The 24,950-nt window shown below is 42.7% G+C and overlaps 2 protein-coding genes across 2 annotated transcripts; one reads left to right on the forward strand and one right to left on the reverse strand.

Annotated features, from left to right (window-relative positions):
- Positions 1–1,099: 1,099 nt before the first annotated feature.
- On the reverse strand, positions 1,100–9,086 carry MAIP1 (matrix AAA peptidase interacting protein 1). The gene is made up of 5 exons (XM_063116207.1): positions 8,673–9,086; positions 7,434–7,505; positions 6,110–6,236; positions 4,345–4,495; positions 1,100–1,342 (listed from the first exon to the last, which is right to left on the reverse strand). Exons 1-5 carry the CDS (start codon positions 9,075–9,077, stop codon positions 1,264–1,266), a joined length of 834 nt encoding a protein of 277 aa, XP_062972277.1. The 5' UTR covers positions 9,078–9,086; the 3' UTR covers positions 1,100–1,263.
- An 884-nt stretch (positions 9,087–9,970) lies between these two features.
- On the forward strand, positions 9,971–24,217 carry TYW5 (tRNA-yW synthesizing protein 5). Its single transcript, XM_063118572.1, has 8 exons — positions 9,971–10,079; positions 12,483–12,637; positions 16,090–16,159; positions 18,102–18,146; positions 18,418–18,555; positions 19,206–19,293; positions 20,617–20,733; positions 23,940–24,217. The coding sequence occupies exons 1-8, from the start codon at positions 9,999–10,001 to the stop codon at positions 24,194–24,196; spliced, it is 951 nt and encodes a 316-aa protein (XP_062974642.1). The 5' UTR covers positions 9,971–9,998; the 3' UTR covers positions 24,197–24,217.
- The last annotated feature ends 733 nt before the right edge of the window (positions 24,218–24,950 follow it).

The raw sequence follows: 24,950 nt of genomic DNA on the forward strand, positions 1-24,950 counted from the left end.
CAGCCCTGTGAGGTGGGATAGTTTTATTTTCATTTACAAAAGCTAAGATGCTTTTGATGTGGGCGAACTCGGTTCCCAGTTACTAGACCAAGATTACTCAGCACAGCTTACTTTTGAGTTTCATGTCATGGTAGGACATTTGGATTGTATTATATAAATACTATTAATCCAAGAAGCCTTCCTTTCACATGTAAACTTGAATTAAGCTTCTGGAATGTGATAGAGATCTCCTTTTCATTAGTCCCTGGGTTCGCTCACTTCCTATTTTCCATTGCAGGAGCTTGGCCAGCTGTACCACAACTCTGCACATACAATTAACAGCGCAGTTGGATGTGGGGTGCCTAACTCTCAGTAGGATCAGCCAGTAAATACTTCCACATTCATAAAGGCAAATGCAAAAATGAAATGCTCTCTTGAGTACCTCTATAGATGTACTTCACTTCTGAGCTATTCACGAGTGCAGAAGCAGATGCCCTGGCATTACATAAAGAGCAACATAACCTCCGTGCAGAGCTCCCTGCTACAGCACATGCCAGGCGTGTATAAGAACCCAGTGGTAGCACAGCTAAAACAGACCTTACACAGAAACTCTACAGATCTCCTACATGAACCCACCCATCTGATTCAGTTTACATTGGCTCATTCTTATCAGATGCACGGAAAAAGTGGTAAAGAAGATCACTCATCACAATGTTTAACTCTTTGTTTGAACACAGCCTATTAAAAACAGTATATTATTTCTTAGGGGAATGGTGTGGGTGAGATATGAATCACGACGCAAACTGCACATTACGTAGTTCTAATGTTCCTGACCTTAAAAATCAAAACTTTTGACTAAATCCGTTATGTAACTTCACGTTTGGTGTCCCATATGGTATGAAGTTTGGAACAGTCACTTCTCTCCTTTTTCATATTGTTTTTTTCCAAAACCATCCATTTTACCTTTTGAACAGATCGTTGAGGGGGAAACATAATGTTCAGTTATGAACTGCTAGACAATGCATCACTTTCGTTCAATATTCTCTCATTATGTAAGAACCCAGTGGTAGCAAATGATGCCTTCAGTGCAGGTAAAGAACAAATCTGTAAGGTTTCCAAATCTGATGGGAAAGATTTTATTTTTATGCCTCTGAGAATGACTGTGTTTGGGTATTTAAGAAGTACAAAATTAGTCCACAATAGATTGTGGTTCATGAATCTTGAGATGTTCGTTGATGCAGCAGAATATTGATAATTGTCTATGAAAGTCTCTGTTCAGTCAGCTTATTCTAACAGCTTTGGATGTTCAATCCGTGTAATTGTCCAGTCTGGTTTCACACCTTGCGTAAATTCTCTTCGAAATCTTGGGGGAGAAAAAAACAAAGCAAAAAATGAAGATACAGTAACAGAAGCCAAGCAGTAAAAGTTCCCTAAATCCTTTATAAAATCGTTAGCACTATTGTAAATGCAATACTGAGCTGATTAATAAAGTGTGGTTTGGCCCTGAATATAGGTTCAGATACAGCTGCTTAGGTCCCCAAGGTAGGAATATACCATTTCTGATGTAAGCCAACAGCAAGAGAAATACCTCACAAGACTTCACAGAATGGCCTTAAATATGTAGCCAGTTTTATTTGAATACTTGTATGAATAGATAAGACTTGCTGGAATCCTGAAAAAATCTAGAACTTCATGCAAGTCAGTAACTATTGAAGAAAAGTCTCTGCCTAGTGTACCCCCAAGAAATTGCAGACCCCTCTGCTCACATAGTAAATTTATCAGTTTTCAATATGTTTGGAAGAGATGTGGGAAAAGGGACAGACGCAAGTGAACAGCACAGAACGGAGTCAGCCATTTTTTGGAAGGCAGAGTATTACCAGTTGATCTTACTTATCAGCAGCCCCAATTGTTGATTCCTCCCGCTACATACATTTAAATAAAAAAAAGGCAAGAGAAAACGTGGCAGGGAAGAAAAAATGAGAGGCAAACCTCAAACTGGTGTTGCCAAATGAGGAATTTATTCGAATGAATAAAAATGCTCAGAAGAAATGTTCATTTCTTCAGAGGCAGTAAGTTCTTATGTTCCCCTTCAAGAGTAATACTCTGCCAGAGTTCCTGTTAATCAGCATGATTAATTCTTTCCAGCTGGAAGTTCACATTGTTTAGCCTTCCTTGATTATTTTGCCAAACACGGTTCTCATATTTTTCTTCAAAATGCATTTTTTAAAAAACCTGCATGAAAGAGAAAGTCACAGCTGGAACTCTGTATGAATGTGCAAGAAAAATACACAATGCTGATTCTATCTAATATAGCGTCAGGAAAGAACAACAAAGTGAGAAAGAGAGGCCCACCAATTTTTATTTTTCTGTTCTTTGGATCTGGAACTTTGCACAGCACTCTTATATTTTGAGAGCCATTCTCTCTTAACTTCTGCTTCCCTTTTACAAGTCAAGAGAAAACTATTCTCAGTGGTCTTGCTGAGAAACCACCCTAATATTCGCACAGATATATAAAAAAGCCAGTTCCTGAGTTCTATCATAGAATCATAGAATAGCAGAGTTGGAAGGGGCCTACAAGGCCATTGAGTCCAACCCCCTGCTCAATGCAGGAATCCACCCTAAAGCATCCCTGACAGATGGCTGTCCAGCTGCCTCTTGAATGCCTTTAGTGTGGGAGAGCCCACAACCTCCCTAGGTAACTGGTTCCATTGTCGTACTGCTCTAACAGTCAGGAAGTTTTTCCTGATGTCCAGCTGGAATCTGGACCAGCTGGAATCTGGTCACACACTGTAGTGTGACCAAGAAACAGAACACAGGGAGAAGGAAAAGCCTGATCCCCCAAGTACAATGGTAACCAGGGTAGGCTTAGTACACCCCCCCCCCCCCCAATGCTGTCCCCAAGTATACACTTTCATTTTCTCTCAATGAAGCCAATGGAAGATCTATAGCGAGAAAGTAAGCTCTGCACTTGGGGACGCTGTATAGTGGGACCTGATACACATTGTCCTCCACCGACAGAGATCTCAAGGGTGCGCATGCATGCACACACACACACACCTGTGTGTAGAGCAAATAGAAACACTTTGCCCCATCAGGAATCCCTAAAAATCTGGGGCCTCCCTCCCCAATCCTTCTCAGTCATCATATGGAGAGACATATTAGATCACGCTCTGCTTCTGCAGGGAAAGCATTTGATCTTTTGTGCTCAGTGGGCTCCATCCATTGTCACATGAGTGGACTTCTGCTCATAGAACAGGATTACCCCTTCCTGTCCCCCCTCCCCACAGTCTTTCCTACGACTTCAGAGAGCCCTAGCCCTCCACAGCAGATTTGGGGGGCATTCTGCCAATCCTGTCCATTCTATTGGCAGACAGACTCCACTGGATACAATCTCATTTCGGCGCGAAGTTAAAACATGGCTTTTTATCAAAGCCTTTGAGGATAAATTTGCCTAAAAGCTGCACATATTATTGCTTTTAAATTTTCTTCTGGTTTTAGCTTAAGTTTCATACATTTTTAGCTGTGCACATTATTTATTGTTTTATACTGTTTGAATAAATTTTATCTGTACATCGCCCTGAGATCCCAATGATATAGGGACGGATATATATGTTTTAATAAACAAACAAACCCAGGGAACTCTGGCTCTGGTTCATGAAAGGCTAACTCATGCTTTTACAACAGAAGGGTGGGAAATAAATACTTTTATTAAAAACTAAACTACCTTATCATAGAATAAATCAGTTCACTCTTAATGTTTCCTTATGGTTATTTTAGCAAGCCACTTACAATGCGCTCTCTTTTAGAGGAACAGTTTAATACCCCTATTTATGGCCTCCCATATTTTTCGCCCTTGATTCACATTTTATGGCCTGTGCTGTTCCTAATAGGGCTCAGAGCAGGTGACAAAATTCACCTTCTTCTTCATCCTCATATCCACTTCACTATTACTCCCACTTTAGGAGAGAACACACTGAAATAAATTAATTCATTTAAAAAGTTATCTCTTGTCCAATGCTTACCCAAACAAGCTTTCTAAATAAGCAATTGTCTGGGAAGATAGTATATTTATCTCTTGTGAGCACAGAGAGGCAGTATTAGCTCCAATATCCTTGCCAGTTAGTTTATAGCTAGGATGTGTAACTTGTAGCATTCCAGCACAATCAATGGTGAATGATGTTGGAAGTTGTAGGCCAAAATATCAGGAGGGCCACTGCTTTATAGGGTGGAAGCAGCATTTCTCTCAAGGCACAGGATCACCTTCATGAAAGAGGACCATTAATTAAAATAAACTGATTTGATTGAAGGTTCTTTATACCCAGAATACAAAGCTATGGTCATGCAGAAAATCAGTGACAGGCTTACTCATAATTTGCCGTTAAGAGACGTTTTGTTTCCTTTGTTGTTGTGTCTCCAAACACAATTTGGAATACTTTGGTTCCATCTGGAGTTTCATCAGGGAGGTCAACGCTAGTCAGATACCAGAAACGCATCAGGATGCTAACAAACTTCCTTCCTGTTTGCAGGACAAGAGAGATATCAGAAACAGAAAATGTATTCTGTAACCTGAGATGTATGGATTGGAGCAAAAATAACTGAGCAGAAAGATGCCTCATTTAAATACATAATGCACTCTCCTAGTTGTAAGACAGTCACACACATACTCCTAATTGAACACCCCCCCCCCCGAGAAAGCCCAGTTCAGAGGAAGGTGTTGGGTGAGCCATCAGCCTATCTGAGAAGAATGTGACTTATTCCCACTCAGTTCTTCTGATTTCTGGTTGCCTCCCTGACATAGAGAGCAAGAGAGTTCCTTCCTCTGCCTTTCACAAGTGGTTCTTCAACCATGGCCCATGATGATTTCCAGTCTCTCTTGCCTTGCTCATGAGTAAGCTCTTACTCCAGAGTAGGCTACTGCTCATGAAGATGCCTCTCTTAGGCTCAAGGGAACCTGCTAACTGCCTGTCTCCATGAACATATAAGTCCAATTCTGGCCCACTTGCACGGGCTGCCTGTATGTTTTTGAGCTGAATTCAAGGTGCTGGTTTGACCTCTAAAGCCTTACATGGCTCATGACCACAATATTTACTGGGGCGCCTCTCCAGGCATGAACCAACTCATATACTATGCTCAGCATCTAAGGCCCTCCTCTGAGGGAAGCCCGGAGGGTGGAAACAAGACAGAGGGTCTTCTCAGTTGTGGCCCCTAGTTATGGAATGATCTCCCTCATGAGGCCCAACTGGCACCAACATTGCTATCCTCCTTCTCTCAGGCATTTGGCAGGATACAATGAGTTTAAATTAGGTCTTGGATCATCTTTGGCTGATGGATTAACTTTTTTTTTTAGATATAAGTTGTCTGAGTGTTATGTTTATATGGTTTTATATAAAGGCCTTTCTTTTTATACTTTTCTACAGTTTTAAATGTTTGTGAACCACCCAGAGAGCTTTGGTTATGGAGTGCTACAGAAGTGTAATAAATGAAATGAAATGGCTACTGGATCTCCTGGATCTTTCCTCTTGGCCCTCCTCCTCCTTCCCCTCCACAGCTTGAAGTCTCCACAGCAGTGGCTTTAAAGAGTTTTCACAGTAAGATCCCCACCATAGAATTGGATGCATATTTGGGGGTATTGAGTGGGGAAGGCCATGGCTCAGGTCAAGCAAACATTGACATTACTTTTTGCCAACTCAAGTTATCTTAAAAGCAATGTTAGAACAGCCAAGCCTACTTATGCTGGTGATCCTCCTTCAGGAGAGAAATAAGCTGTGTCAGGGGCTTCCTTATACTGAGTCAGACCATTTGTGCATCTAGTCCAGCACTGTCCTCTTTGAGAGCTGCTGCCAGTCAAAGGTCTCAGGCACCAGCATTTCCCAGTTCTGTTACCCAAGATCCATTTAACTGGAGATCCAGAGATGGAGTCTGGGGAGTCTCTATATGAAAAAGATATGTGCTCTGCCAATAAGCTGAATTAAAAGTCTTTCCTTGCCACTTTCCCTTTCTTGTTTGAGAAAAGACACTATAGCTAGACAGTATGGCAAGCATTTAAACAGTATTGCAAAGGTGTGAGTAGTCTGTTTCTGCAACAGCATGCAAAGGGTTCAAAGTAAAGCATTTCGACATGGACGCGTACCGCTGTCATCGTAGTAAATGCCAACATCTCCTGCTGTTGTGTACATTATTTCATCCATGTCAGCAGCTAGGGCACTTTTGTGGTTTTCAGACAGTGAAGAAAGCTTCTCCTTTAGCACCTGGACCATCTGATTTAAAAGCGGAATTGTTAACATTAGTCCTGTAATTTACCAAAGCCTTGAAATCAACTAACTCAGGCCACAGCTAGACCTAAGGTTTATCCTGGGATCATCCAGGGTTCGCCCCTGCCTGAGCACTGGATCCCCTGTGTGTCACTGAGATGAACAGGTTTGACCCCTGGACGATCCAGGGATAAACCTTAGGTCTAGCTATGGCCTTTGTTATCCAGCTGCTTAATGCTGATGTAAGACAGTTATGGAAATACTACCCCGCCTGCCAACACAAAATCCAAGCAAATCCAAAAATCCCAACCACATAGGCAATCCCAGTGATACCCCATTAGTTCTCTTGCTTCCTACATAATTCTAATTACCAATATCAAACAGGTATTGTGGCTACTTTGGACTGTGGTTGTCCCTGCCAAGCATACCAGAAGGGGGAGGGGGAGAGAGAGGGAGATGCTGAAGTATGTTATGCACAAGATGCACTCATTTTGAAAGAAACCTGAGGTTTTCTAGGGGTCAGACTGGAGGGATGGAGTCCTGAACACACCATTCAAAGGAGGGGCCTTGTTTTTGTCGGTGCATTCAGATTTGTTTCCCCTCTCCTCCTTTTCATATTGTGCTTAATTAAGAGGTTCCAGGGCTGACCCCTCCAAGGAAGTTATAGTCTCTGACTTGGGAGCCCTTCCTCCAACAAGTGGCCACTAGTAGGGATCGCTCACTGATGAGAAGAAAAAAACACTCTGCATGACACTCACAGGCACTCTTCATAGTACTACTATTACATGTCTTCTAGGAGTGTGTAGGCCCACTGAAAGACATCCTGGAACAGTGCCTTGAAAAGCTCTGACTCAAATTAAATCCTGCTCCTAGAGATGGTAGCAGAAGTGAGAGAGCAAAGTTGAAGGGGGGAAAAGTTAGAATGAAGGGAATAAGAGGTGATAGCAACTAGGTTACAAACAGCAGCACACATGGGAGGGAAGAGAGAACCTGTTCTTGCCCACTTCACATACTCAGGTGCCAGTCTGTTTTTAAGATCCCAGAGGCTAGTCCTATTTAAGCACTGACTGAGGATAAATATGACCCAAACAATATCTTCTAGCCTTAATTAGCCTATTTTGCCCTCTGTGGAGAATCATCAGATCCAGGAACAGTGGAAGGGATCTCATTTTCACCGTAACAATGGATGTTTTTTTTTTTTACCTCTTCTGACACAAGTTCCTCCAGTAGATCGTATTTACATTGAGAAATTAGTCCTGAAACAAGAGCAAAGGCCTAGAAAACAAGACAGATAAAAAAGATTGTTTACTTAGAAGTGCCTCTTGAATTCAGTGGTATTTACTCTGTTCATATGAGATTGCAGCCTAAGCCACAGTATTGTATTAACAATCAGCATGATTTTTTTGTCCCTCCTTTCTTTCAATGTGTGTTTACGTTGAAACAAGCTTCTCAGACAAAGCAATTGCAAATGCAGAACTAGGGAGAGATAGATGTTGCAGATTTAATAGTCTGGAATGCAATATGATGCCATCTTGTTTGTGCAGGCTGGAAAAGGAAGGTGGTGCACTCTCAGATGGTGCAAAGTGAAGGAGAAGAGGAAAGGGGGTTTGCATTTCCTACACAGCAACTGATGGTACAGTAGAAAAAGGACATGAGAAAAATTCCAGGCAACTGGGAAGAAGTCAGTTAGGGTTGCCACCTCTTTGTTTCCTTAGCTAGGTTCTTTAATTGCAACCTGAAAGTTAAAATGGAATAGATACAGCATCCTCATCAGTGATCACTATAACTCCAAGGATGGCAAAGAAGAGAAAAGAGCCAACTTCCTGCTGGAATAGATCAAGGATTCATCTTATCCAGTATCCTGTGTTTCCATAGCATACAGCCTACCATCATTTGCCCCTGGCAACTAGTATTCAGTTCAATTCTGGCAACTAGTACTGGCTCTGAACCTAGAGGTGCAGTTTATCATTTTGAAGCAGCCACTGACAGACTATTGATTTAGCCTTTGCTACAAACAGATGCCCTCCTGTCAGGATTGTGGTGAGAGGATTTATGAGCATGAATTAGGGTGGCTGCTTCTAAACTGGCAAAAAAAGGAGGAAAAACGTAATCCAAAAAGACGAGAAAAGAGGCCACCAATTTGCATATGCAAATGTATAGGTGTAGGTGCAAACTTAAAAACCACTATATTCTAAATAAAAATAAATAGGGAAGGCGATTGACTAGGTGACCTCTGGGCCTGGCTCAGTCTGTTGCCCAGGTACTAACTGCGGGTGGCCACTTTAAGGCTCCTGGTTGCCCTCCCTCTTTATGGCTCTTTGACCTACAAGGAGAGGCCCGTCCTCTGCCAGCTCCCCCAAATAAGAGGGCTTCCCTCTGTAAGGTGGGGCGCCTGGGCCCCCTTAGACTGGACCTACGGAAGCAAGTAAGCAAACGCCCCACCTGCTTGGCCCCCTCCGTGAAGTCGCGGATGCTGAACTCCTGGTCAAAGTAGGCGCGGATAAGGAAGAAGTAGAGGCGGGTGCGGAGCCACAGCAGAGGCTTGGGGACTTCCACGACCACCACGCTCGGCTTCCGCCGCCCGCCCCGCTCGGGCTCGCTGCTGTAGGGGCGCGCGGGGGGCAGCCACGGACAGGGCGGCGGCGGCAGCAAGGACGGGGCGGCTGTGCGGGGAGAGGCCGGCGCGGGGAGCCCGACCCAGCCGGGCTTGGCCTGCGGCGCGGTCGCCAGCAGCGAGGAAGAGCGCTGAGGGTGGGCGAGGGAGAGGCGCTGGTGGCGCCAGCGGCACCGGCTGCAACAGGCCCTCGCGGGCAGCGCCATTGGGCCCCGCCTCAGCCCCCCCGACATCCCAAGGCGGTCCGGCAGCCGAAGGAACCCGGGTGGAAACGGAGGGCGGTGCGGAGGGATCCGCGTCGCGAAGGGATGAGAGGGGCGGGCGGAGGTATGGCCACCTACGTTTTCTCCTCCTTCCTCGCTGCCTGAGGCGAGCGAGGAGGCGCCCTGAGGGCCCCGGTGCCGCCTCGCTGCACGTGCGAACTGTTGAAGTACTAGGGAAAGAGCAGGACCCCCAGGAGGAGGGAAACGGCCCCTATATATTATCTCACAGAGGAATCCGAGGTGAAGCCCCCTGGACCCCTTCCCGTGGTTTAATTCCGCTGCCCCACCGACGTGGGTGGGGCTACGACTCTCGTCATCTCACAGCCAGCAGAGTGATGCCCTTCTGGAGAGGGGCAGCTGGAGTGGTTCGTCTAGGGTGACCATATGGAAAGCAGGACAGGGCTCCTGTATCTTTAACAGTTGCATAGAAAAGGGAATTTCAGCAGGTGTCATTTGTATGCATGTCGCGCCTGGTGAAATTCCCTCTTCATCACAACAGTTAAAGCTGCAGGAGCTGTACTAGAGTGACCAGATTTAAAAGAGGGCAGGGCTCCTGCAGCTTTAACTGTGATGAAGAGGGAATGTCACCATGTTCTCCATATATACAAATGACACTTGCTGAAATTCCCTTTTCTATGCAACTGTTACAGATACAGGAGCCCTGTCCTCCTTTCCATATGGTCACCATAGGTCACGGGTGGGGCTTGGTGGGCGTTGCGGGTGGCCTGGGCTCTGCGGCCCACGGAGTGCCTCTCTATCTCCGCCAGCGACGGGGGGAAAGTCAGCAGGCGGGCCACTTCTTTGCCAGTCCTGTTTGCCGGGAGGAGGAAGTGAGAGCAGCACACATGGGAGGAAATGGGAGGGAGGGAGGCTGAGCTGCAGAGGGAGGCTATGGAGGGGCAGCCGGTCACCCTCCTGGCTCAGCACACTGGAGTCACCCGAGAGCGCTTCTTGCAGGACATCTACCCTCTGGTAAGTAACGCCTGGATAATCACAGAGGATATCAGTTCCGTCTTAATTGCCCAGGGTCACATGTAAAGAAATGGCCGCTTGCAGGACACGGAAAATCCCTTCCCCAACCTCCAGATGTTTTGGGGTTTAGTTCCCATCACTCCCAGTAGCATGGCCAACGGGAAGGCATGCTGGGAGTTGTAGTGCAAAACATTTGCTTTTAAAGCTGACTGACAGTGCAATCATATGCATGTCTACTCAGAAGTAAATCCCACTGAGTTCAGTGTGACTTGCTCCCAAGTTGTTATTATTATTAATAATACTTATTTATATAGCGCCAACAATGTACTTGGTGCTGTACAGTATGTATAGGTATAGGATTGTAACCTTTGGCTTCTGCCTTTCAGCAGCTTAAGTTCTGCAATAGAAAAACGTAGTGCTAAACTCTAGTTTGTTTGCTTTCTATAATGTTTCATAGAGCTGGTTCACATGAATGCCACAGCCCACCATAGCTTATTTAAGCCACGGTGGGTTGCAGCGCCTGTAGGCATCAATTTGCCAATTCATGCCCGCTGCCACAGCTTTTAGTGTCATCTGAACTTCACGAAGGTGGCTTGTTGAGGTGGTTAAAAAACTACTCTCTACCCCCACCATAGGCCATGGCTTCTGGATGGTTTGTTGACCACCTCAACAAGCCACCTTCGTTGGGTTTGGACACAAGAAGCCATGCCCAGCAAGGGTAATTAGGGAAATGAGCTGGCATGGGCAGGAGTGGTTAACAAGACATCATGGCTTATTAACCACCCTTGTGTCATGCAATCCAGGCCACAAAGACATATCGTAAAAGTACATCCATGATAACTGTAAAAATCAGTGAAATAATTCCCCATTTTCTAATAGCCTAGTGTAATTAACCTCAATACGTATAACTCACCCTTCCTCAAACTGGTCCCCTCCAGATGTTTTGGACTACAACTCACATCAGCCCCAGCCAACATGGAAATCATGGATGATGGCAACTGTCATCCAAAATATTTGAAGAGCATTAATTGAGGAAGGCTGCTATAGCTGAAATAAATAAATGCACAATCCTGTTCACTCATGCCTTCCCTTCCTTTCCCTTCCTTTGATTCCCACAGTAAATAATGGATTGTAAGCCCCTAGGGGTAGTGATCTCTGTTTTTATATTTCATAAAGCATTGTGCACATTGATGGTGATATATAAATAGATAGAAGTGCATAAAACTGAGCTGAGAGATTTTTTTTTTTAAAAAAAAACAGTTATGGTGGGGTGTTTTTTTTATCCAAATGCTCCTCATTAGCATAGCCTCTAGATTCAACAAACAACATATATTAACCAAGCATTCGTATAGCTTTTCTGAGAGAGGAAGTGCCTTCAGGAGATGGAAAAATGCCCCTCCTGGGGCACAGAAAGGTCTAACTGGGGCACCAATACTGGGAAGACTTGAGGTCATATAGCCACTCACATCAGATGGCAAGAGCACCTGTAAAAGGTTATCCTCAGAAAACCACAATACCCGGGAAGGGACATACAGGAGTTTATACTTATTTCCTCAGAAAAACAAAAACAAAAAACAAGACCCAGACCACATAAGTATTTAAAAGTCTCAAAGCCAGGTGGAATAGTGCTCAGAGCCCTGCTGCTAATCAATTGAACTCTTTAAGGATCAGTGTTATGTGGTTCCTTCAGCCAAATCTACTCAGGGTTTTCATAAACCCTGTCTCTGAATGTACCAGTTTAGCAGCAGACACTTCAATTGAGCCTCCCTAATACTTGGATTTCCTGCTCGCTTCTTCCCACACTATCGAGGGCAGACTTACAAGACCCAGGCCTCAGCTAGAGCTAAGGTTTATCCCGGGATGATCCCTGTTCATGTAAATGACACACAGGGAGCAGGCAGGGACGACCCCGGGATGATCCTGGGATAAACCTTAGGTCTAGCTAAGGCCCCTGTCTAAGGCTGCTGTCCTATATGCACTTACCTGGGAATAAGTTCTGTTGAAGATAGTGGGACTTGCTTTGAAGCAGACATGCTATGAATGAAGCAGACATGCTACGAACTTGGTCACAAACTCACGAGATGTTGTAGCCTAGTCATGATTGCTCTGTCTCAATGTCTTGTTGCCGGGATAGGGATAATAATGACGTCTGTCATAGGGCTGCTGTGGCAGGTAAACCCCTAAAATTACAATATAAATGATGCTGTTATTGACAGTAATACAGTATGTTTAAGTGGAAGCTCCATTTAATGAGGATGTACACTTTCCTCTTGATAAGTAGAGTTACATCAATTTGTACTTCGGCTTGTAATAGCTTGGTACTTTGTGTATGGCAGATGGTAGGAGAAGGTAGTAAAATGTCAATATGTTGTGCAATAATTAAGATTTTTCTTAAATTCTCAGAGAAAGCCAGCAGTGTTGAAAGGAATGGATTTAGGCCCTTGCGTGACCAAATGGACAGTGGATTACCTCTGTCAAGCATCAGGAAAAAAAGAAGTAAAGATTCATGTTTCCACTGTGCCACAGATGGACTTCCTTAGCAAGAACTTTGTGTATAGGTATCCCATTCTTAGCCTTACTCTTCTTTAGGGAAATGCTGCTAACTTTTAGAGACTTTTATACTTCTGCATGAAGCTTTAGATTAAAATTAATGTGTTCACTTCGGAAATAGTGCTCATATTTCCAGTTGCTATCTTGCCCTGATTTGGGGTTTTATGTTTTCTTCCTTCCAGGAACAGCTGACATAGCCTTTTTCACCCTGCAAGCACTGTTCTGTGAACTCTGCAGACTTTCTGTAACCCACCAGAAAGCAGTCCAATGGCTATGTATGGCAGCCCACAGAAGGCTTCATAAATGTCCTGCTTTTATTGTCCGCCTAGGACTATAGAACAGGGGGAGGGGCCGTTAAGCACCTGACATGTCTGATAGGCTGTGTATAGTTAGATGTGTCACAAGATGCATGGACTGGTCTTAGCATAATATAGTGCAGGGATGGGCAATTTGTGATTTTCCAGATGTTGGACTGCAATTCCTATCATTCCTTGCCATTGGCTCTACTGGCCAAAAACAACTGGACAGCCACAAATTGCCCATTCCTGACATAGTATCAACTCTTCAACACTTCTTTGCAGATCTGTCAGTATCTGCAATGCATGCATTCAGCATTCAGTATTTGATCACAGTATTATTTATTTATTCAGAAAATTTCTGATTTCATGGCAATAACAATGGAATAACATTATTATTGTAAGAGTATGTGGGCTGTTAACTTTTCATCAGGCAAAACTGAAAGTTATATCTTATTCTTAGAAACGTACTTCCTGAAACAGATATTTAAGCCAATTCATCAAAATATTAAGCATTTGAAATGCTGATCAACAGAGACTTGTAGGTTGTTGTGAATACCCACAAAGCCAAATCTTTCTTCAGTCCTGGCCCTTTGATGCTAATTCCTAGAAAAGCACAATTTCTTATGGTGTCCCATTTCTCCACTCTGTGTGTGTGTTCATACTTTTGAGCAGCCTTTCCCAGCCTGGTGCTCTCCAGATTTTTGGAGTTCCACTCTCATCACCCCAACCAGCATACCCAATGGTCAGGAATCCTGAGAGTTGTAGTCCAAAACATGAAATGCAGGCTGTGCATCTTGTCCTCTCCCCATACAAATCCAGCCATACAGTCCTTAAATTAGGAATACAAACAAGACTAGCATGCTCTTCTCTGTAGTAGGGAGACTAGTCAATTTGTCTGCACTACAGCCTTCAGTTTCACTTCTTTAGCCTTTGAGAAGCCTTCCACCCCACAAAGCCAATGGCAAACACCCCTACAGGACAGTTACACCCCTACAGACACCCCTCTCTATTTTCAGATTCTTTCCCTCATATATAGGCTATACTAATTCTTGCAAGCGCTGGCCAGCTTTATTTTATTAAAGAGGGGGTGAACTGTAATACGATGATTCTTCCCCTTCAGCAAGGCTATGCCTTGTGATACTGTTTAAGGCTACTTAAACAGAATATTGCACTAGGGTTAAAATGTGAATGGACTGATTTTCTTTAACTATGCGGAAAATCGCTGAGAAATCATCCTTCTCTAAATTCTGGAAGTGATCAGTATGGGAAACAACTATGGGAAAACAGATTGAATGCTGTAATTCTCTCTCTCTCTCTCTCTCTCACACACACACACACACACACACTGCTTAGTTCTTGTTTGAATTTTGATCTAGGGCACAATCTTGTTCTTGTTCTTTGCGATGACTTTTGAGCAGAGAAACCGGAGTTTCAGAAGCCATCTGAAGCCATGCAAGTCAGCTTTTTATTTGATGCTCTTGAATTTGGGCTATTTGCGAAATTCTAAATTTGTACAGATTTCTGTATTGTTCTTTCTGTATTGTCAACCCCCTTGCAGATGGTTATGCTTTGCAGATCCCAACCCCCTGAGTTGTTGGAACTGTTTTCCAAGAGCTAATTGTCATATTTTACCTCCTTTTGCTATGGCTATAAATAATTGTGCCAACAGGACGTCATCACCAAAATTCAGCTCCTTCAATTGTCCATTATCATGTCTCTGTGAAATTTCTAAGCTGTCTTCTACAGTTCCTTTCCTCATGACCCACTCAATGACCCATTCAAATATCAGTGGGGACATTATGTACCCTTGCTTACATTCCAGACTCATCTACGTAAAAGAACATGAAAGCGTTGGTTTTTGCATAACACTTCAAGCATGAATGAAAACCTCATTCTTGGATGCTTGTAATTAGTTCCATTGAAATCAGTGGGACTTGCTGCCAGGTCGTAAGCGAATGTACTTGGAAGTAAACCCAAGGGGTTCAATGTGACATACTTTGTCTCCAATATTAACATAGCACAATTACTATCCTAAAAGAAGCATAGAAACACTGGGTTGGGTCCAGGTTTCTCCCCTGGTAGCAGGAGCACTACCTGAGCTGAGTTCTGCTCAGGATGCTCTGGCTGGTAGGAAGGGGGGAGGGGAGAGGAAAAAGAGGGGATCTTCACTGACTACTTCCATTTCTCTCTTCCCCCCCCCCCCACACACACCGTGACTTCTCATGCTGTTCTTGTGAGTCCTCCAGCCCTTTGGAGCAGTTTGGGGAGGGACCACAATTGAAAATCTCCTCCATTCTGCCAGTTGAGATGCTCCACTTGATGAGAAGCCTTCTGCGGACAGAAGGAATCCTTATGTTTATGGGAGGCTAATGCAGGATCCAACCCAATGATGTTACAAAAAGCTTAAAATATAAATTGACAACCGATATAATTTAAGCCAGTTACCCAATCTGCAGTCTGATCCTAAGCATATTAAAGCTCTTCACGGTCTAGCTCCTGCCTATCTCTCCTCTCTCATCTCACACTATTGCCCTGCTCGTGCTCTCCGCTCCTCTGATGCCATGCTTCTCGCCTGCCCAAGGACCTCCACTTCCCTTACTCGGCTCCGTCCTTTTTCTTCTGCTGCCCCTTACGCCTGGAACGCTCTTCCAGATCACTTGAGAACTACAAACTCAATCACTGCTTTTAAAACTCAGCTAAAAACTTTTCTTTTCCCTATAGCCTTCAAATATTGAGTTTGTTCTGACTCTATACTGTTAGCTTCACCCTACCCGGTGCCTGTTTACACTTCCCTGTGCCTGTTTGCATTCTCCTTCTCTCTTTATTGTTTACTACAACTTATTAGATTGTAAGCCTATGCGGCAGGGTCTTGCTATTTACTGTGTTATCTGTACAGCACCATGTACATTGATGGTGCTATATAAATAATAATAATAATAATAATAATAATAGCAAGCATTTTTAGAACATCATCCAAAGATGATGGCATAACTTCTTAAAATCATATTATTTAATTTTGTGTATTTCATTTGTTTTAATTGAAACAAATAGTCTGGAATCATTATTGGTGTGGTATCTCTTATGTGCTAGAAGTTCTCTTCCATGTAAAATATCTTGACAGTTTTTTTTAAATTTTATGTCTTTTTTTAAAAAAAATTCAGAACGTTGCCTTTTGATGTATTTATAAGGAGAGCGGCTGAAGCCAAACATACAGAATACTTTATTTCAGAGGTAATTGCTTGTTTCAGGGAGAGGGAGGAAACTGTCTTTATGTTGAAATCATGGTGTCTGCATGATCAGACATCAGAAAGAATGGGAGTTGAAGACTTTTAAACAAGGCTCTTGCAAGTGATGTGATGGTTTCAAGTTTCACCTGAAAGCTTAAAGTTGACTTCTTCAGAGGGAAAAACATAGGTTGAAATTCAGAAGGTTAATCCTGGGCATGTTCACTTTGACCTAAAACCCAATGAGTCCGGTGGAGCTTTCTTTCAGGAAATGTGTGAAGTCTAGCAGCCTAATAGTACAAAGGGACGTACTGCCATTATGCTGAATTTTCCCCATCATTTAATGGCTTAATAGCTGGAATCCAACTCTAAGAGCAGCAATCATAACTTTGGAAACATATTAAAAACCCAAGAGGAGCCCTGCTGGTCAGATCAAAGGCCCATGTAGTCCAATATCCTCTTTTCCACAGTGGGTGGTTACTACATGTAAACTAGGTCTGTCTGGGTTTTTTTAAAAAAATGTCTGATGAACTTTCCAGTTAAAAAGATCAGAGAAAGACTTCTGTGCCAGAGACCCCAGTTATCCAGGGCTGTGGAGTCGGAGTCGGAAGCAATTCTTGGGTTACTGGAGTCGGAGTTGGTAAAAATGTACCAACTCTGACTCCTAATAAATTTAAATTGTATATAGAGTTGTGATATGTCCCTGAAAACCTGACTATAGTTTATCCAGCGGTTATTAGTGATGCAGCTAGAACTGTAACAGCAATGCCACCCTTACAAGTCAGTGTTGAAAGACTATTTTCAGCACTGAAAATAGTCAAATCAGATTTAAGGGCTTCTATGAGGGAGGATTTGGCAGAAGCAATTCTGTTTCTAAGAGCAATATGTTAGTCTTCAGTCTTCTACAATATAATATTTATTTCATTAAATGTATATTCACTTGAATTTTATATTCAAACGATACTTTAATCTCAAAAAAGCTTTATGTTACTTATGTACCTAACTGAGTTCATTTCTTTTAAAATGGTCATTTGTTAAGTTGTTTTAGGTGTTCAATTGTTGTTTTTTACTTTTTTGTAGTTTTGACTTTGATATCAAAGTATATACTTTAGATTTTTGAACTAGTAGAGAAAGTTGTTCCTGATTTTCTTTTATAGTTTCTTTCTTTTATATCCTATTACTTTATACTCTATAGTCTTTTGATAAACCACCCAGAGAACTTCGGCTATGGGGCGATATAAATGCAGTTAAATAAATAAATAAAAATATAACCTCATTGTTTTCATTTTTGGGCTTCTTTAATAATTAAAAAAAAAAAACAGAATGACTTAGCTATAGCCTTTAGACACAGGCTTTAACAGGTTAGGGTTCTAAAAAGTTGTGTGCTTGTAGTCGATGTAGGAAATTTATTTTCTATATTGATATATAATTAAAGGAGTTGGAGGTGCCATGAATAAAGGAGTCGGAGGTTTTATGTGCTGACTCCACAGCCCTGATATCCACTGTCAGTCGCCATAGACAATTCCAGGCTGGATGGACTGATGTGGTATAAGGCAGCTTCCTGTGTTCCTTGCTTTGGGCTGGTCTTAGGGGCTCATTGTTTAGTCAAGAAAGAATGTCAGTGAACTTGATTAGATTTTATTTTATTCTGCTGTGTTGTTGTTTGCTTCCCTTATCTGTCCCCAGACTTCAGGATTGGGTAGGCTTTAAATCTAAATGAATGAATAATCATCCAGTACTTAAGTTGAGAGTTTCCTTACGTTGACTCAGGTTACTTTTTTAAATGTTCAGTTTCTTCAGTGAACAACAGAAGCCAAACTTGCTAGCAAATTAGATGGAATTTGACAATCTGTTTAGTTTTATTAAAATGCTATAGCTTTATTAGATTAGCAAGACATTTGCGTGCTTGTTCGTTGCAATGACTTTTTTTGCGGATTTGTGTTTTTAAGGATGAAAAGTATTATTTGCGTTCCCTGGGAGAAGACCCACGAAAGGTGAGTAGTGGTGTAATGGCATAGCTCATCTTAAAGAGTGTCAGTCTGTTACTTTACTATCTTATATTCACCTCTTATATCACCTCGTCTTGAGTCCAAATAGTTTTGCAATTTATAAGGGACGGAAAATACCTTCTCCTTTATGATTCTAATCTGCTATGGAAGAATGAAGTCCTGCCTGGGTGTAGAGTAATGACTCCCTTCTTCTTCCAAAGGATTGGACACTATGTTGACAATCTAAACCTGGTCTTTTTTCCATTTTTTGTTTCAGGATATTGCAGATCTCCAAAAACAGTTTCCTCTGCTGGCAGATGATATTCAGATCCCAGAATACTTTCCAAAGGAGCAGTTCTTTTCCACAGTCTTCCGCATAAGCTCAGCAGGACTACAGCTTTGGACACATTATGATGTACATAATATGCTTCTAAACATTGGTTAACAAAGGGTGATGCCAAGTTCACCTTGCCCTTTATGAGCAGACAGGATGAGGGTGTTTTAGAGGGCAGGTCTAGTTGGGTTGGGCACATAGGAATAAAGGTTTGATGGTAGAGGTTGTGAGCGTGTGTGTGTTCAAGCCCGAGTGAGCACTGCAGAGTTATGGTGCCAGGGAAGGGCTCTTGATATACATGAGAGTTATGGCAAGCAAGCAGTGGTCCATAGCAGGGGGATTAAATGGTAAGATTGTTAGAGGCAGTTAAGTTGATGAGTAATGAGATCTTGACCTGGTTCGCACGTCATGACAACCCAGACTACAGGTTGAAGCATGGGTTGTTATTGAATCATGGGTTGTTGTTGAAGCATGGGTTGTTGTTATGTGCGAACCCTGCACTATACTTTGGGTTGTCATTATGTGTAAATCATTCTATGCTGCCTGCCGCTCATCTGTGTATGAAGTCAAAGCTGTGCTCCTTCTCTCTGGCTTAATGAACCCCTGCTGCTTCAGAGTAATTGCAAAAGGCGATGGTTATTACCTTTACATAGCTTGCTTAGTACAGCTGCAGTGATTCTGAAATACTTCTCTGGCCACATGCCAAATAATGCTTGTCTTCATATTTGCAGGTAATGGATAACTTCTTAATTCAGGTGACGGGAAAGAAACAAGTTGTTCTCTACAGTCCCCGCGATGCACCATATTTGTATTTATCAGGTAGGGATGGGCCATTTTGTTTAGGGGTGGGGTGGGGTGGGGGGGACAGCTGGCTATTTGGGGCACAATTCTATAGGTTGCACTCCCGGTAGACAGAGGGCTCAAAGTTCGGAGCTGTCTGCCAATCCTGTGCCCTGCCTGCAAGAACCAGGCAGAGTAAGAGAAAGTTGGAGGCGATTCCGCTTCTGTTCCTCTGCTTAAAATGCAGAAAGCAGCTAGACAGGCCTCTGGGCCCATCTAACTCACTTACCTTTAGGTGGATGAAGGTGAGACTGGAGGAAGCCATAGGATATTGCCTGTCACACCCTTCCCTCTCCGCCCACCAGCACACACCCTTTTCGACTTCTCTTACAAGGTCGCGGAAGCTTTCCACAGCGGCTGGGAGCGGGTGGGGCAAGGAAGATCCATAATCAGATTCCCCTCCTCCGTGCCCGTAGCTTGCTGTCTGGGTGCCATAAATTGCTTACTTCCAAATATAAGAAGAGCCATGCTGGATTAGATCAAATGTCTACCTAAGATAGGAGGCCATTTATTTATTTGTTTATTTATTGCAGTTTTATACTGCCTTTCTGAAACCAAGCAAGGCGGTTTACAATTTTTTTTACAACCAATCATGATAAACGAATGCAAACAGAGTAAAATGTTAAAAACACGCCTTTATCGGGGAGTGTAGCACTCTTCTTGATTATACTTCCACACCTTGTGGGTATTGCCTCCATGCTTTTTTATTTAAAATAATAGAAAACATAGCAAAGGCAACCAAACCTGCCCTTTCCCCCACTGAGATCGCTAGCCAGAGTAAACAACCTGCTAGTGAGGTGAAAATTGCTAGAGATCAGCCAACGGTTTACTCTAAATGGCATCCTTTGCTTTCTTGATGAGACTAAATAGCAGACTTACTGTTCAGAAATAAAGCTGCAGCTACAACCAAACTTAATGGAAAGCTTGGTTGTACGGAGTGTCTCCATTATTCTAGTAAGAAAACCAGATCTGCTTTAATGTCTAGGATCAATGAAACAGTGTTTCTAGTATTTCTGGGACCGCAGGACAGAACCCTTTGCTCATTCTGATGGACCTCTCCACTTTAAGCACACCACGGTTGAATGCGATTCAGTAATATCTGATAGTTGCAAATATTAATGTGGTCCATAGGTAGACTTGTTGGGAGCCTACAGTTCAGAGGTGCAGTGACACAGGAAGGGGTTGTGTGCTCTCCCTCTGCTTTCCCCTCAACGGGAGGCCTGACTAGCATGTTGGCAGCTTTGATGCTAATACTACTTAACAGAAGCAACAATGTCCATCCTTCACTGAAATCTTCATTAGGTACAAAGTCAGAGGTGCTAGATGTGGACAAACCAGACTTGAAGAAATATCCTCTCTTTGTGAAGGCCAGACGTTATGAATGCCAACTGGTGGCAGGAGATGTCTTGTTCATTCCAGGTAAGAGGATGCACAAACACTTACACTTTTTTCTTTCCTTCTTACTGTTTAGGGGCTATATGTGTATAAATGAAATGTGTGTACCCTTTGTCCTGATTCAATTCAGAGCCGCTGATAGAATCCATTCTTCTTTCACAACTACAACCTTCTATTCATGGGGCAAGTTGCTTTGAAAGCATGGGAAAAACCACACCTTAGAGGTGCAGAAACTCAGGGCTTGGTGCTAGATCCAGCCCTCTAGGGATCCCAATCTAGCCTCCTTGGGTTCTGCAGATGGCCCTGCCCCCTTTTCCCCAATCACTGATGGTTGGGTGGTTTCTGGGCTTTTGTGCAGTTTTTTCCCCAATGGGAGAAGAGGTAAGTATGCAAAGGAATAATTTCAAAAAGGCTTTAAGTTTTATTTTAGTTTTGAGAAGACTTTCTTTCTTTCTTTGTAATATGACCAAACAGCCTTGCATATGCACCAATGTACACCTCCTCGAGCCATCTTAAGCTTCTCCACTCTTTGATCAAGGAAGACCTGACACAGGCCAGATCTACACCAAACAGGATATAGCACTATGAAAGCGGTATGAAAGTAGTAGATATTTTTTATTTATTTTTTTATTTAAGGATTTTTATGCCGCCATTCAGCCAAAAAAGGCTCTCACGGCAGCTTACAAAAGTATTTCTTGACAGTCCCTGCCCACAAGCTTACAATCTAAAAGACATGACACAAAAGGAAAGGGGATTGGGAGGGAGGAGGAGGAGGAGGGGGAAAAGGAAAGCAAATTCAGGCACTACAATCTTAGTTGCAAAGTTCAGCAGTTACAGTTGACAGCAGGAGGGAGGGGGCTCTCAGCTGGAGCTGGACCCAGGCACGGTGGAGAGGTGCCTGGCTGCTGCTTCCTCCCTCACTGGTGGCCTCTGCAGATTTAACAGGCTGTTGAATGTCTGCCTTATGCCACCACTGTATATATATATAAGAATATATATATATATATATATATATATATATATATATATGTATGTATGTATGTATGTATGTATGTATGTATATAAGAGGCAGGAGCCACACTACTGTTTAATAATGGTATTGAAGTGTACTGACAACTGTTGGGGTCCACTGACACATACCATATACCACTTTTATTACGCTATATCCTGCTTGGTGTGGCTCCTTCCTCTTATATACTGCTTTCATACTCCTTTCATAGTGCTATATCCTGCTTGGTGTAGATCTGGCCACAGTGTGCAAGGGCTGCGGTGTGGGGGCTCCTTGATACATACTCCACAAGTTGGCTTCATGCCTGGGTACCAAGGTTCTGATCAGTTGAGATTGGTGGTATGTGTCCTTGGTGGGGTCGAGTAAATGACTTTCCCCCACACCTATTATCGTTGGATAAAAAGGAGGCATCCGTTAGGATCCAGTGTAGTTTCTTTAATGGCTACAATCTGGAGGATGGGTTTCCCAGAGGAATGTATGGCTTGGATTGTAGCCTTTATAAATCCTGCTAACACCAGAGAGGTACCAAAAGTAGCCAATAAAGAAACAAAAAACAGCAAAAACACAAGTGATACAGGATCACACAGGTGCTAGTTTATTTTGTGCTACTTACCCAACGTTTTAGATAATACATCCTTCCTCAGGGGCTTTAAAAAAAAGTAACATATTACAGTTTTGTACACAATATATATATATAAAAGCTTACGCTGTGGGGGAGCCCATAACATGGCTGGATGAAGCCCAAATGGGAATATTCCAACTTAATCAGCATATCACATCACATCTTCATTTGAAAACTTTCCAGATGCTTCAAGAAGAATTTGGGCATCTACCTGCAGCTGCACAGAAGTATTTGCAGCTGGAGCATTGTTTTGCAACTTGGTTAGGTTGCAGATGTAGTGAGAGCATCTGAAATCCCGGGTGTATTGACTGAGCTGGAATCCTTCGGGCCTGGTCTAAGCTTCATCTTCTGAAAACTGCCACTCCGAAAGATGCCACGCTTCCAAATTTAAACTTAACCAGATTAAAGTGGGACTTGGAGTGAAAAGTGCATATAGTAGCTGGTCAGTGGAACAAAATTATGCGTAGTGTGGAGAATGTGGATAGGGAGACATTTTTCTCCCTTTCCCATAATATTAGAACTCGGGGTCATCCCATGAAGCTGATTGGTGGGAGATTCAGGACAAATAACTGTGGAATTCGCTACCACAAGATATAGTGATGACCACTATGGCGTTACCCACATTTCTATTCCCTTAAGTATGTCTAGAGAGTGTGGAATGTTGGTCTGAGTGGGTGTGGCTGGTGATGCTGTGGAAAGTGGGGAGGAGTCTATATATGGGGGAGCTGAGTGGTCTGGGGTGTTCGGTTGGTGATTGGGTTTGGAGGGCAGATGTGTTTAGCTGTGTGGTTTCTTGTCAGGAGTTGTGTGAGGAGTGAGTGAAAATAAGATCATAATGACTAAGGATTGCTGTTATTAGATTGGTTACTACCAGTATTATTAAGAATAGGCAGGAATGGAATAGAATTCAAAGGAACCAAGTCAACAATAAACATTTTCTTTATTTTGCTACCATAAAACCATGTGTCAGTTTGGCTGTGTGTCCTGCTCTATTAGTTCATAAATAAACACATTACATTAAACCTTCAGCCTGCTATATTCACAGAAAAGCCTTTTCCAAAACTCCTTACCTTTTCCCTCTGCTATAAGGGAAAGGTTACATTTTTCTTTTTACCCTTCCTCAGAGATTTAAGTGGTGGTGCTTAGCCTGAGAGAGGTGTGCACGTCAAAGCCTTCTGTGTGAGGTGGTGGCGTTGCAACCACCAATTTGGATGGCTTTAAAAGGGAATTAGAACATTTCATGGAGGAGAAGGTTATCAATGGCTACTGGTCAGCTGGATTCAGCCCAAAAGGGCCTTAGGTCTGGTTGAGTTAGAATGTGGTCTCAGTTGTAGAAATTCTTAAGCTATACAGAATTTACAGAAACTTACTGTGCTTACAATTAACATCTATACAAAATATTGAAGGCATTTATATAGGAGTCTCTGCCAAGCTGAAATGTTCTTACAAAACAATTAACTGTTTGCTAGCCATAAAAAAGAAAGTAGTATTTTTAAAAAGAAATAGAAGAGAGTTTTTGCCTTAGCAGAATACAGCAATCTCTTACAGTGATTTAGTATTTGTAAAACGTTTTCCAAGGCTTTCCCCTCTTTCTTACAGCTTTGTGGTTCCATAATGTGACTTCTGAAGAATTTGGAGTTGGAGTCAATGTTTTCTGGAAACACCTTCCTTCTGACTGCTATGATAAAACAGACACCTATGGAAACAAAGATCTTGCTGCAGCTTCAAGAGCAGTGCAGATTTTGGATAGGGCACTGAAAACTCTGGAAGATCTACCCGAGGAATACAGAGATTTCTATGGCAGAAGAATGGTTTTACGCATCCAAGAAAAAACATATAGCGCTAACTATGAATAAAGAGCATTTGCAATCTTAACAGACTTCTTGCAACTCAAGTTCAAAAATTTGCTCATTGATGCTTTTTACAGCAAATGTAGGAAAACGTTTATAGTTGACCAGTTCACTTTTCATGTGTGTTCTGCTGGGACTTTGTTCTAAATTCATACAGCTAATTAAGCTGGAGTACATGGATCAGTGTTGAATGCACGCAGACCACTTAAGTAGCAATACAGTTCCTCAAGGAAAAATGTGAGGATTGAAGGAAGAAGTATGCTAATGAGGGAAACAATTAATTTGTTAAAGCCTAAGGAGGTTATCAAGCTTGCAGATAATAGGTGCTCTATATTGAGTTTAGCCTTTCTCCCTCTCCTCCCCAGGGGTAAAAAAAAACAAGCATGGATTTTTGTGTGTTGTAAAAGGTTAAAAGGTTGTCACACCTTTTACAAAATACTTAAAAGGTTGTCACACAGAGGAGGGACAGGATTTCTTCTTGATCAACCCAGAGTGCAGGACACGGAATAATGGGATCAAATTACAGGAAGTCAGATTCCGGCTGGCCATCAGGAAAAACTTCCTGTTAGAGCAGTACGACAATGAAACCACTTACCTAGGGAGGTTGTGGGCTCTCTCACACTAGAGGCCTTCAAGAAGCAGCTGGACAACCATCTGTAGGGTGGATTCCTGCATTGAGCGGGGGGATTGGACTTGATGGCCTTATAGGCCCCTTCCAACTCTACTATTCTATGATTATATGAGCAGCTGTGGGTTCAGT

This window comes from Elgaria multicarinata, chromosome 2 (assembly GCF_023053635.1).
Source record: "Elgaria multicarinata webbii isolate HBS135686 ecotype San Diego chromosome 2, rElgMul1.1.pri, whole genome shotgun sequence".
Taxonomy (NCBI): domain Eukaryota; kingdom Metazoa; phylum Chordata; class Lepidosauria; order Squamata; family Anguidae; genus Elgaria; species Elgaria multicarinata.